Source organism: Leuciscus leuciscus (genome assembly GCF_965113295.1).
Source record: "Leuciscus leuciscus genome assembly, chromosome: 17".
Classification (NCBI taxonomy): Eukaryota; Metazoa; Chordata; class Actinopteri; order Cypriniformes; family Leuciscidae; genus Leuciscus; species Leuciscus leuciscus.
Genome location: NC_138741.1, coordinates 20,474,991 through 20,492,677, shown reverse-complemented (window position 1 = coordinate 20,492,677; position 17,687 = coordinate 20,474,991). Strand labels below are relative to the sequence as shown.

Here is a 17,687-nt window from a genome sequence, read left to right as displayed (position 1 = left end):
GATATGATTGCTACCAGAATTTGTATAATTATTATTAATGAAAATTCCACCTTGGAATTATAAGGTTCTATCTGCATTCTGATGAGTTTTGAGATGTTGAGCTTCAAAGTTTTTGCATTGAACCTTTTTGTTTTCTAAATAATAACTTTTAAAAAAGTTGTCACAGAATAAGAATATCTGAATAACTCAATTTCGACAAAAATGTTAAATATAATTCCAAGGCGATGATTTGTTATATTTTATTAAACAATAAGTCATAATTTCTGTTTTAAATCTTTACAAGCACCCCTGGTTGTTGCCTACCTGTTGTTAATGCAGTCACACGGTTAAATCTATGTTAGTTCTTTTAGAACCACAAACAGTGAACTGCATGACTTCAACTATTCCTCGAATCTGACCGGATTGTTAGAACTTGAGGGTCAGTTACACCCCTCTGACCACCCTAGCCTGACAAAACCAGTCTGAACCAGGTGAGGGTGGCTTGGCTGGGTGAAAGCAGAACAGGACAGCTTATGCTGAAATACTTCTGCAGGGATTACCACACAGCTCCAGGACTGTATGTGTGTGAGAACCAGTGCTTGGTAAGACAAAAAAGAGGTGTTGGGTAATTAGAATGGAAAACTGTGGTGGGGGGTTGGTGTGCAGTGCCAAACAGTTGTGCAATATTACCTGACACCTACAGAGGGCTGATGTTATAAAGTTGATGCAGAATGTCTGTTCATGCAAACTTAAGTTTCACACAGCCGTTTAGAATTGCTAGGAACATGATAGGACATCTGGGCAATGACTGAATGCCGAAATGGAAATGGAACATCCTCCGAAACCGATCAATAGCACAGGAAACGCATATGGTACTATTTGAAAGCTTAGAAATTAAGTTTTCTACAGAACTCCACTGATTCAATATTTTCTAGGTCTTTAATATCAGCTTGTATTATCTAGCTCAGCGTTTCTCATCTGGTTTTATACTTGGAGCCAGAGAGTGTTCCAATGCAGAATCAAAACTATTTTCTAACATCTAACAGTGAAATGTATTAATATTATTATGAACTGTAAAGGTCCTATGACATTCCTGAATAGGAAAATATAAATGTCTCCTGAGTTTTGGTTGTATTATGCTCTCAGCCCACAGAAATGAGCTAAGACTAATTGTTTGTCTCATTGTCTACAACTATATTTAACAGCCTGTGTCAGTTTCTTAGGATCATGATTTGAGGATGAGGGCATGCAACTCTTTCAAAAATGTATATTTATTTTACTATGCAGTTTTTTTTGTTTTTTTTTTGCTTTTTGCAATTAAGATATTTGTTTCCTCTCATAATATAACCTTTTAACTAACTATTTTTAACGAATCATAGAAGGATATCAATTTAACGAACCTGGCAATTTATTGATTTAAAAAATATATATATTTTAAAACGTTTTGGACTCACAGAAACCCTGGGTAGTTCATGTTAAAAAGCTGTAAAACAGCAGGAAACATGAGCAATCACTCCTGACTTCAGAAGCTTTCCCCCTGGATCTGACAGTGAAAATTAAAGAAAACAACCTTCAGAATTACAATATCCTTAAAGATTCAAAAGTCCAATCACTTGCACACACATTTAGGCAAAAAACAACAACAACAACAAAAAAACCACGCATACAAGATTATAATTTTTTTTTGTACAAGCATTTAATCATGTTGAGTTATTATTCAACAGTACCTTGTTTTGTTGCATCAACATGTCGGTTCATATTTAGGTGTTATATGACACTGGCATTAAGCAAAATTCCCCATCTGAATAAGCATTCAGAGCACTCACTTTACAGCGAAGGCTCCGAGAGAGGTTGAGCTGCTGATCAGAAACCAGTATTGACTTTGTTTTTGTAGCGGGTCATGTTTGGATTCTAGCAGGGAGAGACTGGTCCCCGACCAGCAGTCGTGGGAAACCTCTATGGCTGTGCAGAAACACACAAACACCCGCACACACAAACACTATAATCCCACTATAATACACACGCAGAGAGGCAACAAGTGCTGTTTCAGTACATTTCAGTCTGTCTTCTTTACCATCTACATGCTGCCAACGAGAGACACACACACACATCTGTTTTACAAACAAAAACGGCCTAAAACAAACAGACAATAAAACAAAAGAAAAAACAAAACATTTTACTGCCGCCCCCACGGCAAATGTGCTGGGATTCAGTTCTTTTTCAACCTTTGTGAAGACAGTCATTTGAGAGGATTTATCCAAATCGAGCATTCAGTTGTTTATTAAATGTAGAATTTTGATTCGACATAACAGTCAATCTTTTAAAACAATTAAGATTAAATGGGGGCATGGGAAAGATTTTCCACAAACAAAATGCAGACATTCGCAGCTGACAACCCTCTCGTACAATCTCCTAAACCTTTCCCAATTGTTTCCTGAGCCAGCTTGATCACTTGACACACACACACACACACACACACACACACACAAACAAACAAACAAACAAAAAAATTGTAAGAATAATGAAATTTAACGGCATGGGGGTGGTTATGGATCTGTCAGTCGGCCAAGCATCTACACATTCTCCCTTTTCACATTCCCATTCCTTTGGTTCCCCAGTTCAACTGTCCTCTAATTCCATATCCGCTCCAAAACCCTTCCAACCTTGCCCAGTGGAGGATCACTGAGTTGTTATCATTATAGTAGTAGTATAGCCTAGCTTGGAGCAGCCTAGCTTAAGGTAGCGCACGGTGCATGCATTAAGGCTGAGAGGGGGGATTCTGTGATGTCACAGAGTGGGAGGAGCCGGACTGAACCATCGGCTGTGCGGGTGGAGGAGGAGGAGGAGGGTGCTGTGCTCCAGAGTGTGTGTTCGGGGAGGGAGGCGGCGTCGGCCGCTTGAACTTATCTGGGCTGGTGCTCCTCCTTGGGGATGGCCTCTGTATGTGGGAAGGAAATAAAAGACAAGCTCATAATGTGATACTGGTCAAAAGTACAGGGTCATTAATGTACATTTTTTTAATTAATACTTTTATTCAGCAAAGACATATAATGTTACAAAAAATTTAGAGGGGAAAAAAAAAATCTATTCTATAGCATTTCTAAGGATACTGATTTTTAGAAGGCAGCTGTCTGACTCAGAGATGATGAACGGGAACATGTTTGTGTAATACAAGCAACACATTACTGGCTGATTGATAACGTAGTCAAGCCAAAGACTAATCATATCAGTTACTGTGATGTGTCTGACATTGTAGGGAGCGATACATAAAACGATACCATTCTGATACATACACTTGTAAACGACTCTAGTTTTAGTTCTTAGTTTCTAGTTCAAACATCCATGGCTGAATTAAACCAATATTTCCAACATCAACAACTTAAAGAGTTCTGACTTGTACAACCTGTCAGCTGCAGATTCATTTCGGCTTTGATAGTGTTGCAATAGAAATGCACAATTCGAGTCCGAGGATGTGAACAGCTCCGAGTAGAACGTCATGGGTTCTATTGGGTTCTTGTAATCTTGTACATGGGTTCATGGGTAATCTTGTAATTACGGCATAGCCTGAACGCAGCATAAACTTGTTGTTTTGGTTCAGGAGGAACTGTAAAAGGTGGCTGCTGTTTGTTTGCTGCGCTCTATGACTGTCTGTCGACAACTCTATATAGCTTTAAGGAACACTCTGACGGCGTGTGATATCTGTGCGAGCAGGGTTGCATGGAGGTATGCAAATACATACGCTGACAGGCAGGTAGGACATCCAATCATTGCATTCAGACTGAATTATTGGACGAATATTCCACAGAAGATGTATGTACATTAGACCACTTCTATTATTGATTGCTATAAGGAGTTTTAACCAGTATAACAAAAAGTGTTTATGAAAAATCACTGCCTACCCTACCTTTAAAGGATACAATTGTTGACTGCAGGGGGACTTTAAAATATATTAAAATAGAATACATATTTTAAATGTAAATAATATTCCACAATATTAGAGTTTTTGCTGTTTTATCAATCAAACAAATGCAGCCTTGGTAAACATAAAAGACTTCTTTCAAAAACTTACCACAAACTTTTGAATGGAAGTGTAACTCATAAGTTATTCAAACACATTTCAACAGTTTCTGACAATTGCGGTCACACTTTTACTAAAATTAAAGGTATAGTGGAGGATTTTCTTTTTCTGGGTGGATCATCAAGACTATTGGTCCTCCTAATTGTCAATCATTCTGGTGATATGTTTACGTAAGGCCGTCGTACGTGCTCGTCCCTAGGTAGTTTTCGCTTTCTGCGCACTTTCAGGTGTATATGTGTGGTGAGCTACGGTTTCAGCCATTCATTGAAGCTCGCCGTTCTCACCGGGTTTTTTCAAAATGTCCGAGGGTCGCAAGAGAAAAAGTGTCTACGAATTGTATGACAAGAAGAGAAAGGCCTCTGAAAAAAGAAACAGGACCAGAGTGTTTTTGGAGAATATTTCACACGCTGGCGTACGCTAAAAGCACAGGTTGGGCTTCCCACTGATTCCTCAGTCGTGAAGTTTCTACTCGACAGGTAAAGTTTGGCATGCTATTTGGAGAAATCCATTTAAAATCACTGCTAGTAAAAGTTACTGTAAGCTATGATTAGCGATGCTAGCCGTCTCTCGTGCACACGTTTAATAGGCGTTCCCTCTCGGGAGCAGGTAGAGTGTTGCGCATGTGCATTTTTTCAAAAAGTGGAGAGGGCGGTTCTTTTCTAAAATTCGGGAAAATCCTCCACTATACCTTTAACACTAAAACTCTTACACATAGAATGTGCATTGGTATCCTCACCTCTAATTTATTTGACACATGAGTGTTTACATGTGAAAACAGAGTGTGAAAGTGCAAATGTGACCCCTCTGAGTGTGTTGGAGGAGTCTGGCTCTGCTGTCACTTCTTGGTTTATCAAAACAAGCTGACTTTTTCATGGCACCGCAGGACATGAAAGTGAGCCAACCACTCTTCGCTAAAACAAACAGATCACTGTTGCTATAGCCAACAGCTCCCCAACAAGAAAATATAATCCACTATGTTCAAATGGGTATTGGGAAAGCAAAAAGAAGCAAAAATAATGCTAATCCAAACATGTCACTAAATATTATTCTTCGAAAGCCTGAGGTGATCCTCCATGTAGTAAGAAGATCAAATTCTTCATTACATAACCAAATCAGTTCAGCTCTCATACAACCAGACCATATCTGTTGAAAAGTACAAAGAATGTTGATCAAGTGACTGGATTTACTGAAAGATTGCTAATACTACTGCAAAAAAACACACAAAAAAAAAACACAAGCATATCTTAGATTTTTTTATTTGTCTTGATAACCTACCTCAGAAGTTTACCTAGAATATTTAAATTGTTTACAAAGGAGTTTTGTTAAAAGGACGAGCACTTATATATTAAATATAAGTTCTTGCTTCTTATTGTTGATGTTTTTGGTTATTTAGATTGCTATGTTAAAGCTTGCAATGAGCCATCCCATTAAGGGATGGTGAGGCTATTTACCTAGTCAGTCACTTCATCAAAAGTCTTTGCTGGTACATAGAGGGGTCATTTTAGTGCAACAGACATAAACATGATGACTAATTGCTGCTGCAACCAGGCTAATCTTACATTGTTGGCCTCCGCTCAACTGGACAATATCCAAAGGGTGTTGCGGAACATTCATAAGCTGAAATTGAGACCGGTTAAAATGGTTACTTCACTGCTGTACATTTATAGATAACTTATTTATCTGCTAGCTAACATTAACCAGATAGTGACACATTAAATCTACGTTGCACCTGTCATTTATCTCAAATGGTACTAAACCGCTTGAAAAGGCAATATACACTTCCGTTCAAAAATCTGGGGTCAGGAAGTTTGTTTGTTTTTTTAAAGAAAAATGTCAAACTTTGATTCGGCATGGATACACTAAATTTATCAAAAGGTGCAGTAAAGACAATTATTTAAATTAAATAAACATTTATAAAAGATTTCTATTTCAAATAAATGCTATCTTTTGAACATTCTCCTCAAAGAATCCTGAAAAATCAGGTTCCACAAAAATATTAAGCAGCACAACTGCTTTCAACATTGATAATAATAAGAAATGTTTACATGCAGCCCTTTCATTTGGAAATCAAAAGCTGAAGTGTGACCAATTATTCTGCTGCCATGAATGACAGAAAGTGATAAAGAATGTCTAGGTCTCGTCTCAGCTGGTATGAACCTGGTTCTGACACACATAGAAAAAAATCTTCAAAGTAATTTTTAAACCACTTTGTCTGACTTTCCTAAACATTACTGCCATTTCACTTTTTTTGTGTGAGGAATAATGCTGTGCTTTTACCCTAGATAGTCAATATTTAATCTCAGCAAAACCAGAGGCAAGATCAAAGAATAAAACATGTCATTTGTCAACATACTCTTTATGTTCCTTGGGTAAAGTGAAATGAAATGGTGAAAAAAAACGGACTGAATGGGTGTGTTTAAAATCAAAAAACATTTTCTTACAATTAAATTTAAATTAAAAAAATGTAGTCCATCATCACTAGTGATTCTGTAGGTACCTCTATGTACAAAAACACTGTGGATGTCTTTGTTCAGTGAGTTTGTTATCTTATCAGGGTTTCTGCATTATAATACAATTGAATATCTCTGTTACATAATACAAGTGCCATGGCACCTTTGGGATTGTGATTGATAAGAACAAAGGTTTTGTGTGGTGTACTAGATTCTCTATTGAAGGGACTCCCTGCTATCTCTCCATCTAAAAGGTCAGAATACACTGCAAAGGACACAGCAAGGGAGGAGATGCAAGAGAAAAAGAGAATGCTGCTTTTGTGCTTTATCTTATTTAGATGGCTGAGGATTCCCGGAACTGGTCTATATTAACTTAAACATACAAAGGGGATGAGGAAGAGCATTCTGAGGTCGAGTGTTACCAGGTGATTCTAGGATGAGTCATCTAATGTCCTGTTAGCAATTCAACTGAATGGTGTTACGACGGATATTAACTGAAAACAGGCCATCCATGATACACACTACTTCCTGCATGAAAACATCTTGCTGCTCATCGACATGAGCTTGTGCAAAGAGTGAGTGTGTTACTGTATACACACACACTGATAGAGATGCTGGACATGTGCATATAGTGTACACGCACCTGTACAGCGTGTGAGGGTCCTGGGTGGATGTGTAGCCCGGGAGATGTGTAGTGGGGGAGTGGTGCTCGGCTCAGCGTGGCTGGAGGGGTGAAACCAACCGTGTGACTAGCGTAAGACAAACCTGGAATGAAAAAACAGCGTCTGCGAATCAGTTTTAGTGAGATCCTTTATACAGTTGTTTTTTTGTCACATCTATGTAATGTGCCAATATATCCAAAAAACTATGAAACCTGGCCCACCATACTGACAGTATGCAGAACAAATATAAATAGCTCTTGCAGATCACTCCTCTGGGATCATGGGTTAATGTATAAATAACTGTACTCCTTTTTCAATGGAACCTAATGAAAGAAGACTATAAACCAGCAATAGAATATAAAAAATGGCTTTCACGCCTTCAAATGTGCACTGTTATACTTTCCATCACGCATATGTAAATTCTATCATCTAATAAACTAAAGCAAACATGTTTTTTGTTTTTTTTTACATGATGCAACCCGTTAATGCTGACGCAAAAAACAGCAATAAACAGTACACTGTGCCTAAATGCTAAACACTCCTTATTGACATGAATCTTTGGTCATTTGAACAACATACAATTTTGATTTACATAACTTGATATACTTGTTCATTGGGTACTTTTTTATCTTATTAAAGATTGTTTTAGTTTATTATCTATATTTACATTTACATTTAGTCATTTAGCAGACGCCTTTATCCAAAGCGACTTACAAATTAGGACTAAGTTCAGCGAGTCATCATAAAGGGGCAAAAGCAACAACAACGCAGGAAGTGCTCAAAATACGAAGTTCAGGTATTATTCAGAGTAGCATAAGCCTGAAAAGTGATGTTTCAAAGGGAAAGGAATTTTTATTTTTATTTTTTTATTTTATTTTTTTTCTATAAGGTTAAGTGCTCACGGAAGAGATTGGTTTTCAGCTGTTTTTTGAATGTTGTCAGGGATTCTGCATTCCGGATGAGGGTGGGGAGAGCGTTCCACCAGCATGGAACTGTGAATGTGAATGAGAATGTTCTGGAAAGTGATTTTGTGGCTTTCTGTGATGGAACCACGAGACGTCGCTCGTTGACCGATCGTAGGTGTCTGGTAGGGATGTAGTTCTAGTTCTAGTGATTATCTAGTTCATCTATTTTGTGTTTATCAATACCTGCAATATAAGCAAAGCAAATGTACCACCCATAAACATCGCAGCATCGTTCTGAAAGAATCTTGTTTGAAGTCCTCAAAGATCATTCATCAGTTTGTTCTTAGAATGGGAATGAAAGCAAGTCTTTGACCTATTATACCTTCACATCACAGCACAGTACAACTTGTATAATAATTAACACCCCATCAAAAACATGTTTGTCTAATCAATTATAATCTTATGAACTGACCAAAAGGCTGTGTGCCAAAAGCCTTGAGTGTTAAAATGTGGATTTTAAAGACAAAGCACATACAATCTGTTTATCATAAACACTTGTACAAAAGTCTGTACCAGTTTTTAAAGAAGTTTCTTGTGCTCATCAAGGCTGCATTTATTTGTATCAGAAATACAAGTATAACTAGTAAATAAATATAAAAGTAAGTAACTAATACTAATATTGTGCAATATTATTACAATTTAAGATAACGGTTTTCTATTTTAATTGTTTAAAATGTAATTTACTCCTGATGTGGACAAAGAACAGCATTTTTTTACTGTCACTTTTGATTAATTTAATGCGTCATTGCTGATAATAGTATGAATTCCTTAAAAAAAACAATCTTACTGACACCAAACTTTTGAACAGTACTGTATATTTTGCTATTAAAGAGTAATACATTTACAAAGCTAACTGTGTGGACACATACCAGGGGAGATGGGGCGGCTGGAGGAAGGCGAGGGGGTGTAGGGGATTGGGCTGGACACCGTACGAGCTCTCAGTCCCTGAGCAGACATCTCATTAAAATATCTAGAGAGAGAGAGAGAGAGAGATTCAATACAACTAAGATGCAATTTCCAAGGTTTAAATGTAACCAAGGCTGTGATTCCCAAAAGCATCATAAGCCCAAATAGATCATAGAACTATTGCAACCAATGGTCTCTATAGCTGCGTTTCCACCGCAGGAACTTTCCCAAGGAACTAGGAACTTTGGGGTGGTACTCGGTGTGTTTACACCGCAGGAACCAGGGTCTAAATGAAGTTCCGGGTAAATGCTCCCCCCTCCGAAAGTCCCTGCTCGCGAGGTAGTACTTTTTCAAAGTTCAGGAACTTTCAGGGATGGGACTTGGGCGCTGAACATGCTGATTGGTTGAGTTCATGACACATTTTGATTAGTTGACTCCATGCAGCATTTTATTCAACCACCTTCTGCTGCGTTGCTTGCAGTAACAGTCGTCTGCTATTCGAATCAACAATGGAGTTTAAAAAATACGACCAATGGACCGACGACGAGATTAAGGCTTTATTAAGCTTAAATTCAGAGGATGAAATCCACTGGGAATTGTAAAGTCACGCGCAGTCCTACGTCACTGGACTATTTGCCTAATCTTCACGGTAATGTAGACCGTGGTGGAAACGCAGCTAGCATCAGGTCTGGGGGAAAAAAGATCCTGGGACAAACTGTTCCGGGTAATTTCGGTGGAAACGCAGCTTATGATCAACTTAGCTCATGATGCTTTCGGGAAACACAGCCCTACGTTCTACGTTAAGAAATACATGTTCGGTTATTTTCATATTTCATATTCAGACCGTCAAAAACATTGTATATAGATAAGGTTATGATTCCAGTCATCTTTTCTGTATGTGTTCAATGCACCTCTCATCATCCATCTCAAGGCTGCTCTCGCTCTCTGACAGTTGTCTACACAGCGCCTCTCTTCTCTCCATTTCTCTCTGGAGTTTCCTCTGAAGACGGATGTTCTCTTCCCTCATCTGCCTTTCCTCCTCAATGTACTGAGCCCGCTTCTCTGTGTCTGGAGGGAGTGATGATGGAAAACAAACAAATGTTACAAAGATATACAAACTGTAATAAACTGAAGATGAAGAAGATGCTCCTTGAATCATTTTCAAAATACATGATTACATGATCATAATTTTAAACGTTCAAATACTAAGAAAAATACTTAGTCATGCTAACTATTCAATTAAAGTTTTTCTCTTTTTTATTCATTATAAATTATAAAATCAGCATACATTTACAGTGCAGCTAATTTTCTAATTTATATAGAAAAATTGAAAAATGATTAAAATAAAAAAAAGTCCAAGTCTTGAAGTCCACTTATAGTCTTAATAAATTAAAATTAAGTTAATATCTTTAAATAATTAAAATAGTTTTAAAACACACACACACACCCTTTAATGGGTGCGATACCATGAGCTAGAAGTAAGCTATGGTTGTCTTACAATGCAGATGTCTCCCTCTAGTGGCCAAAACACAATTCAAAAAAGTATTCAAGCTAAGAATAAAACAACTGTGCAACTCACTGCACTGTGCCACAAGCTAAGGCTGCATCCCAATCTGTACTACAAAAGTAAAACCATGTAATTTACTGGTCAGTATACAAGAGTATACAGTACACATCACGATACTGGAATTTCTAACTTCAATAAGGAAAAAAGACAAGAAAACAATTGGTAATAAAATAAGAACAAATAAACAAACTACAAACAATAGCACAAATAAATCGATTAAAATAAAGAGACAAATGAAAAACAGCGTTACGTTTTTCAGGAGGGTCTAACAGTTGGCTAGTTTTCAGGCAAGAAACTACAGAAATTAAATAAGAAATAAGGTAAAATAAAAATAAAAAATAACACTGGATAGTCTTCATTGTTAAAATTAAATACAGATTAATGCTTATGATTAAAGGTACAAGAGCAGTGAGCGATTTTCTTTGTCTTTTGTGTAGGGCTGGGTATCATACAAACATTTTTTATACCGATACCTTGACTTTGATAACGGTTCCTGAACGATACTTTTTTCTATACCAATTTTATGAAATCCGTTTTAACAGGATTACATTACCTCAAAAAAACTTTTTTTCAGATTGTTGACTTTTTTTTTTACAGACTCAGAGACTAGTAGTCTTTGAGTCTGTAAAAAAGCACCAATGCAAAAAAGTGCTTCATCAGATTTGTCGTGTTGCCGGTCTTGGCAGCAATCATCTTGTCGCAAAAATTGCATTGCAGCCTGTTGGCATTGAGCCTGGTTAAATGTAGCCACACTTTTGATCTTTTCCAAATATTTTCCATCTATGGGGGTTGGGAAGCTTACACACTACAGCCTCACGTGTGAGCGACGTCTCTGTGGGCAACCGCGTAAACTAGTGTTTTTCCTTGATGCCTCGCCACAGCCAATCACTGAAGAAGATGAGATTATCCCCTTAGGTATCGAAATTTGGTATCAAACAACATGCAATGTTTCGATACTCGATAGTAGAGGCAATTCGGTCAGTACCTAAAAAGTATCAAACTCGATACCCAGCCCTAATTGATTAACATGACAGACAGCAGCATGTTTATTAGGCTGCTGTCACTTTAAGAGCGTATGCACGGATCCAATATACTGTTACACAACATGCGCTATCTCTCTCAACTATTTGCGTACCAAAACTGACTGTGTTTACCTGAATACTCGCCAAGACGGGCATTTTGACAATTTTGTGTGTATTTGACTGTTTAAGACCAATTCGCCACGAAAAACAACTCAATTTGGTACTCACAAGCTGTTTGAGAGGCGGCTTTATGTGTGCGCCACCTACATATAGATCTTTGGTGCGCATTCTTTTGATGTGAAGGTGAAACCTGCGGGAATTAGTCAAATTATGAGTAATACCGGCACTATTCAACCAGAGCGAATGAGATGAGTGAGTGAGAGAAGGCAAGTAAATTCACAGTCAGAGAGAAGAGAGAGCGAAACAGCGCAGCTGGTATCAGTGTATTAATACGGCAGAAAATAAGTATTGGAACTGTTTCAGATATTTCCATATCGATATATCAATATTTTTGACAACACTAGTACACCACAACATAAAACTGCACTTTAAAACCTCACTATCAAACTGTTAATATTTGCATCTGTTTATATTTACATGTAAACAGTAGCTCAACAATCTGGCAATACCATCTGGGTATCTTTTAGTGTACTATTTCCACTGTACTATATTGGGACATACTTATCCTAATCTGGAATTCTATTTAGTATGAATACCATGAGCTAATGTATCCAAATTTGCAGTGCAATTTGTTTTCCTCTGGTTGAGTATGATTGCAGAAAGACTGTGTTGATGCAGGAGTGCGTAATGAGGCAAGGACTCACGCTGTAGTTCTGTAGTGCGGAGGCTGCGCTTCAGCCTCTCCACTTCACTCTTCAGGAAGCGGATGTGCCGCATCATGTTCTCGGGAGAGTCAATCTCCATGGAAACTTCACGTGGAGAGGGAGGGGCTGACACTGGCTGGTCAAGCTTCTCCTGCAAAATCCTGCCAATCAGAATGAAGAGGTAAAATTGTGAAATGTGTGCTTAGACATACAAAGTTTTTTTTTTACTAATGTAAAAAAGCACTAAGAAAACATTACAAGGGATATTACCTTTTCTCTGCCTCAAGTTTGTCCATGCGCTTCCAAAGCCGGTTGACCAGTGCCTCCTGCTCCTGTTCCAGAGTGTTTTCCAGATCAATCTTCTCACGCCGGAGCTGCACACATTACATGGAATTAATAAAACAATATGGCATTTTAACAATACAATGCATGGTCTTAAGGAAAAATGTTGGGCCACAATAATAATCGTGGGACTTTCTGAAAGTACAAATGATGTGTTTGTTCCTGAATAACCTGTTCTAATCCGAGAAGATTGCTGAATGCGTGTTCCAGAGCCAGGTACTGGCAGATGCCTAAGCTAACAAAAAAAAAAAAACGAGGTTATTGGAAGCACCTGTTCTGTTTTGAAAGCGCAACTGGTTCAGACCAATTGATCTGAAAAATTGTCTGTGCAATAGATGGTGGCCAGTCAAGAATGAGTGGTTTAGAGACTATCTTGTTCTACAGCAAGTTGTTTGAAGAAGGTACCTGCTCTAGAGTGAGCTGTTTGGTGATGGTGTCGTTCTCCAGTTTTTTTATCTTCTTCATCAGTTTATTGACCTGGAACTCCTGCTCCTGCTCCAAATGCTGCTCCAACTCTGCCTTTTCATGCTGAAGCTGAAAACGAAAGAGCGAATAAGAGAAAAAAAGTAAAAAAAGATGCAACACAGTCCTGAATCTAAACATGATGGATAAAGCCTGTGATGCAAAGCAGTAATGTTATATTGTCACATTTTACCCTGATGTCCTTACCATGATAACTCATTGTTCCTGGTAACTATCTTGAACGCTCATGCATAGTTACTAGTGTTGTAAATATACTAGGGCTTTCCCCGACTAAAGATTTTCCAAGTTGTCAGTTAGTCGTTCATCTAAGCCATTAGTCGATCAGTCGGGGGAGAAATACTCAACCATAATAATGAGTATTTAAAATATAAATTAAATGTTCCAGCACGTTATCGCATAAGGCTTGCTGCAAACATTGCATGAATTTGTCAGAGATCAGAACGCAAACAAAAAATAACCAATAAATAACAGCTTTATCAAAAAAAATAAAAAATAAAAATGTAGGACTTAAATATAAATGATCAATAAATAAAAATATACAGCAAACTGAAACCCTTAAAAGAGAAATATCAGTGCAAACATAATAAGGTCAATGAACAAGTAGCCTTAACATCAAATGAAAACTCGGAAGTCTGAACAAAAACAAAATAAATATACATTATATAAAAAACGAATATTTAAATAAAAATGTATACCAGCAAACTGAAACACTACAATATGGCCAATCACTGATCTCCATCCTCTAATCTCCATCATCTTTACATTATGAGAAAGGAATACGAGTTACTTTCTAATGTCCACATTGTCGGGGAGAAGTGAGCTTGCTTACAATGAAGCCGTAACACTGGCCTTTGAGAAGATGCGCTCCGATGGCGTGGACGTGGAAGTTAAGTTAAATATGTCCTGCGGTAAGCGCGGTACTAATTTAGCTTCCACACGAACAATTGGCTATTCACCTAATATTAGCACACATTTATCAAGCGGCCATGTAAAGTGGCTTACTTTACACTACTTATGTTTTAAATCAATCATGTTTGAGGTCGCACTTCACCTTTTTGTGGTCATTCTTTACCCTCTCGAAAGTTTTTTTTTTGTCTGACATATTACCTCATGGACCAGCCATGTTAGCGATCTGTCACTGGATGACTTTGCCAATTCCTGTGGATTTTTTTTTCGGTTAGTACTAATCCACTGATTAAAATTTAGTCGACCAAGCCTCTTCTTGTCGACTAACGTTTAGACCCATTAAATATAAACACAAACAATGAGCACAAAATGTACTGACTTCACAGCACTGGATTCTAACGACTGGTCCAAAACTCTTCCATACTGGGCCAACCTTTCATTGTTGAGCCATGTCTGCATATATTATATTTATATCACTAGTACCATTCAAAATGTTAGGTCAGTAAGATTTGTTTTTGAAAGAAATTAATAATTTTATTCAGCAAGAAATGCATTAAATTGATCAAACAGTAATCAATAAGACATTTATAATGTTACAGAAGATTTCTATTTCAAATAATTGCAGTTCTTCTGAACTTTCTATTCTTTTTCTATTATAACAATATCATGATTTCCACAAAAATATTAAGCAGCACAACTGTTTTCTTAAACACCCAAACAGCATTATTTAAATGAATCTGGAGGTTCATGTGACACTGAAGAAACACATTTTAAAATATATTTTAAAAAGGAAAACAGCTATTTCAAATTAAAAAAATTGTGTTTAAAACACAATATTAGTGTTTTTGTTGTATTTTTTTATTTATTTAAAAACAATCAGCCTTGGTAAGCATAAGAGACTTTCAAAAACATTACAAAATCTTACCGCCTTTTTAACGGTGTAAATATTAATGAATCACACCAACTGTATACGCACACTAGTTCCATAATCTCTATCTTTACTCCTCCACACAATACAACACACCTACTAAACACACGCACCATAAACAATGTCATCTGGTCTCAGCTAAGAAGAGGCAAATTCAGTCTGACTAATGGCCACAACACCAACATAATCTCTCACACGATTTAATGAGCTATTGTTCAGCAGGTTATTTTGGTTGCCGCTGAACAATAACTTTGAAATAAGTGTCTCACTGTATCTCAATGTGAAAGTTACCTTTAGGGGATGATACTAAGGGCAAGCGATCAAATTTCCCACCCATGACCTCAAACGCCACTGTTGGGCTCATTCCTTCTAGAGTTTCTCACCTGCATGAGCTTCCGGGACAAGTCATTGGTGAGGAACTCCTCTTCTTTCTCATAGTTGACAGCGAGCGTCTCCTTCTCTTTCTGCAGAGCCTGAATCTTCTTGAATAAAGTGTTGGAGATGAACTCCTCCTCTTGTTCTGCCCGCGCTTGCTGCAGAAAATAATAATAAAAAGAAACACTCATGCATTTGAAAAAGGCAATTATTCTTTAAGATTTCTCTTGGAAAAATAATTGACATATTTCCACATATACTTCTGTAACCAAGTAATTAATATTTGATCTTGAAACATGATTTAAAAACTATTATTTACCATATTTTAGATCACAAAATAAATACTGATTACAAAGGAAATAGGTATTCAGACAATAATTATTATTATTGACAGTGAGACATTTAATACCTACTCTGCACAATAAATCCAGCAGAATTATTCAGAAATAGATTTTACACAGTTTTGTGTGCACAACCAACAATAAAGACGTTCCACTATCAATTTCCACCATTACAGATTGCCAAAAATGCAAACGCAGTGGAAATAGGTGTCAGTGTTTCTATAGTGACACTTGAGTTTTGGCTCATTGTCTAAAATGCAGATGGTCTGATTCACATTCAGGATGTTGACGCATTAGAGCCAAATATTCAGAGTGCCAACTTCCCACCCTGACACAGGCCTCAAATATGAAGTCCTGATGACAACCTCATTCGCTCAACACAAAGTATCAGACGTGCAAAAACACGTTCTGCTTTAGATGCATGATGATAATTAAGCTTGTGGTAAATCAGTAAACGCCTTATGTGGCCAGTATACACACACACACACACCTGCGGCGTAACGTTACTACTAACCAAATAAAACAACGTTGAGACGAAAAACATACATAAAGACAGATACATTGTAGGCTATAACAGTCCATGTTGAAATCTAAACTATTTTAAAGAAGCTGGCCTGTGATATACATTTTCACTTAAACTACTATGAACGTGCCATCAGGCTTTTGTTGGATATTTTCACAGTTAGCTCGAAGGCTAGCAGGTTTAGAAAACCTTAAACTCTTTTATTTTCCCACAAACAAGTTAATTTGGCACCCCAATGTGGTGTATAATGTGCCTCAGACGTCTTTGCATGCCGTGATGGTGTTGTCAGGTGTGCCGTGGAGATTAAAGTGATAAAAACACGGGCTGACTCACGATGGTGACGCTAGCTTTGCGCAGGTCGCGGTTCTCCTCCTGCAGCGCTTTGCACTTCAACTTGAACGTCTCGAGCTCGATCTTCAGCACTTTGTTCTCCTGCTGCAGTGACGCGAGTCGGTTTGTCAGCTCCTCCAGTCGGGACTGCGAGATCACGACGCCCTGTGCTTTGCTGGCGGTGTTCGTTGTGGTCGTAGTAGTGTTGGAGGCGGCCGCCGAGGTGCAGGAGGACTGCGGGGTGGCGGAGCTGCTGCTGCTGCCCGCGCCGTCCGTGTCGCTCTCGCTCGCGCTGTCCGCCATGGTGTCGCGCGCTCGTTGCCTAGTGCTCGCGACGGATTTCAATGAAGAGGAAGTGTGTTTCCAGGGGCCAGGGAGAAAGAGGGATGGAGCAAGTGTGGCTACTAGACTGGAGAGGGAACGGTCCAAGAAATGACTGGGCGTGCTGAAAGTGCAGGCGAATGGGGAGGGTGGCGCCGTCATGTGGTGGAGAGGACAGTGTGTTTTTTTGTTGTTGTTGGTTTTTTTTCTCATCCCAGTGACTTTTTTTAATCCATTCTGCTAAAGGATTTGTTCAAATTCGATTGTTCAGCGGCCCTTACATTGGGTTACATCATTACGCCATATGGCAATGAGCAGTCTTCTTGTGTATCATGAGTGAATATTTGAATCATTCACTCAACCGTTTTTAAACACTGGCTCCTTTACGACCAAAACAAGAATATATATATTTTTTATATTCTGATGCTTTTTGTTTTGTTTTATATAGCTCATATCTGTATTTTGTTCATTTGTGAAAGTGTTTTTATTGGTGTCTCCACTGTATGGTGTAAAGTTTATGTAAAAATCTGTTATAGTGGCCCAGAAAAAATATGCTGACACTTAAAAATAAATGTCATTGCTGTATATAGCAAAATATTAAACAGAACAACATTTATGCATATAGAAGCACACTTGAAAAGCAAAACTTTTCAAACTAATAATTTTAACTATAAAAAAATACAAA

At 37.9% G+C, this 17,687-nt stretch overlaps 1 protein-coding gene and 2 long non-coding RNA genes across 3 annotated transcripts; 1 reads left to right on the top strand and 2 right to left on the bottom strand.

The window, feature by feature from the left end:
- Positions 1-1,650: 1,650 nt before the first annotated feature.
- On the bottom strand, positions 1,651-17,132 carry ccdc6a (coiled-coil domain containing 6a). The gene is made up of 9 exons (XM_082144121.1): positions 16,685-17,132; positions 15,496-15,645; positions 13,201-13,329; positions 12,724-12,827; positions 12,454-12,614; positions 9,952-10,108; positions 9,004-9,104; positions 7,151-7,272; positions 1,651-2,917 (listed from the first exon to the last, which is right to left on the bottom strand). The coding sequence occupies exons 1-9, from the start codon at positions 16,982-16,984 to the stop codon at positions 2,738-2,740; spliced, it is 1,404 nt and encodes a 467-aa protein (XP_082000247.1). The 5' UTR covers positions 16,985-17,132; the 3' UTR covers positions 1,651-2,737.
- On the top strand, positions 2,924-4,760 carry LOC309479893. Its single transcript, XR_014199459.1, has 2 exons — positions 2,924-3,605; positions 3,892-4,760. It is a non-coding gene; the product is annotated as an uncharacterized lncRNA (long non-coding RNA).
- On the bottom strand, positions 3,048-7,144 carry LOC309479898. The gene is made up of 2 exons (XR_014199465.1): positions 4,746-7,144; positions 3,048-4,130 (listed from the first exon to the last, which is right to left on the bottom strand). It is a non-coding gene; the product is annotated as an uncharacterized lncRNA (long non-coding RNA).
- Positions 17,133-17,687: the final 555 nt, after the last annotated feature.

Bases quoted from the DNA above. Each gene is read 5' to 3' on its own strand.
- ccdc6a (XM_082144121.1), bottom strand. From the start codon at position 16,984: ATGGCGGACAGCGCGAGCGAGAGCGACACGGACGGCGCGGGCAGCAGC. The intron at 15,646-16,684 runs GTGAGTCAGCCC...TATTTTCTGCAG, and splicing joins GCAAAGCTAGCGTCACCATC to CAAGCGCGGGCAGAACAAGA. The intron at 7,273-9,003 runs GTATGTGTCCAC...TTTTCATTCCAG, and splicing joins CAGCCGCCCCATCTCCCCTG to GTTTGTCTTACGCTAGTCAC.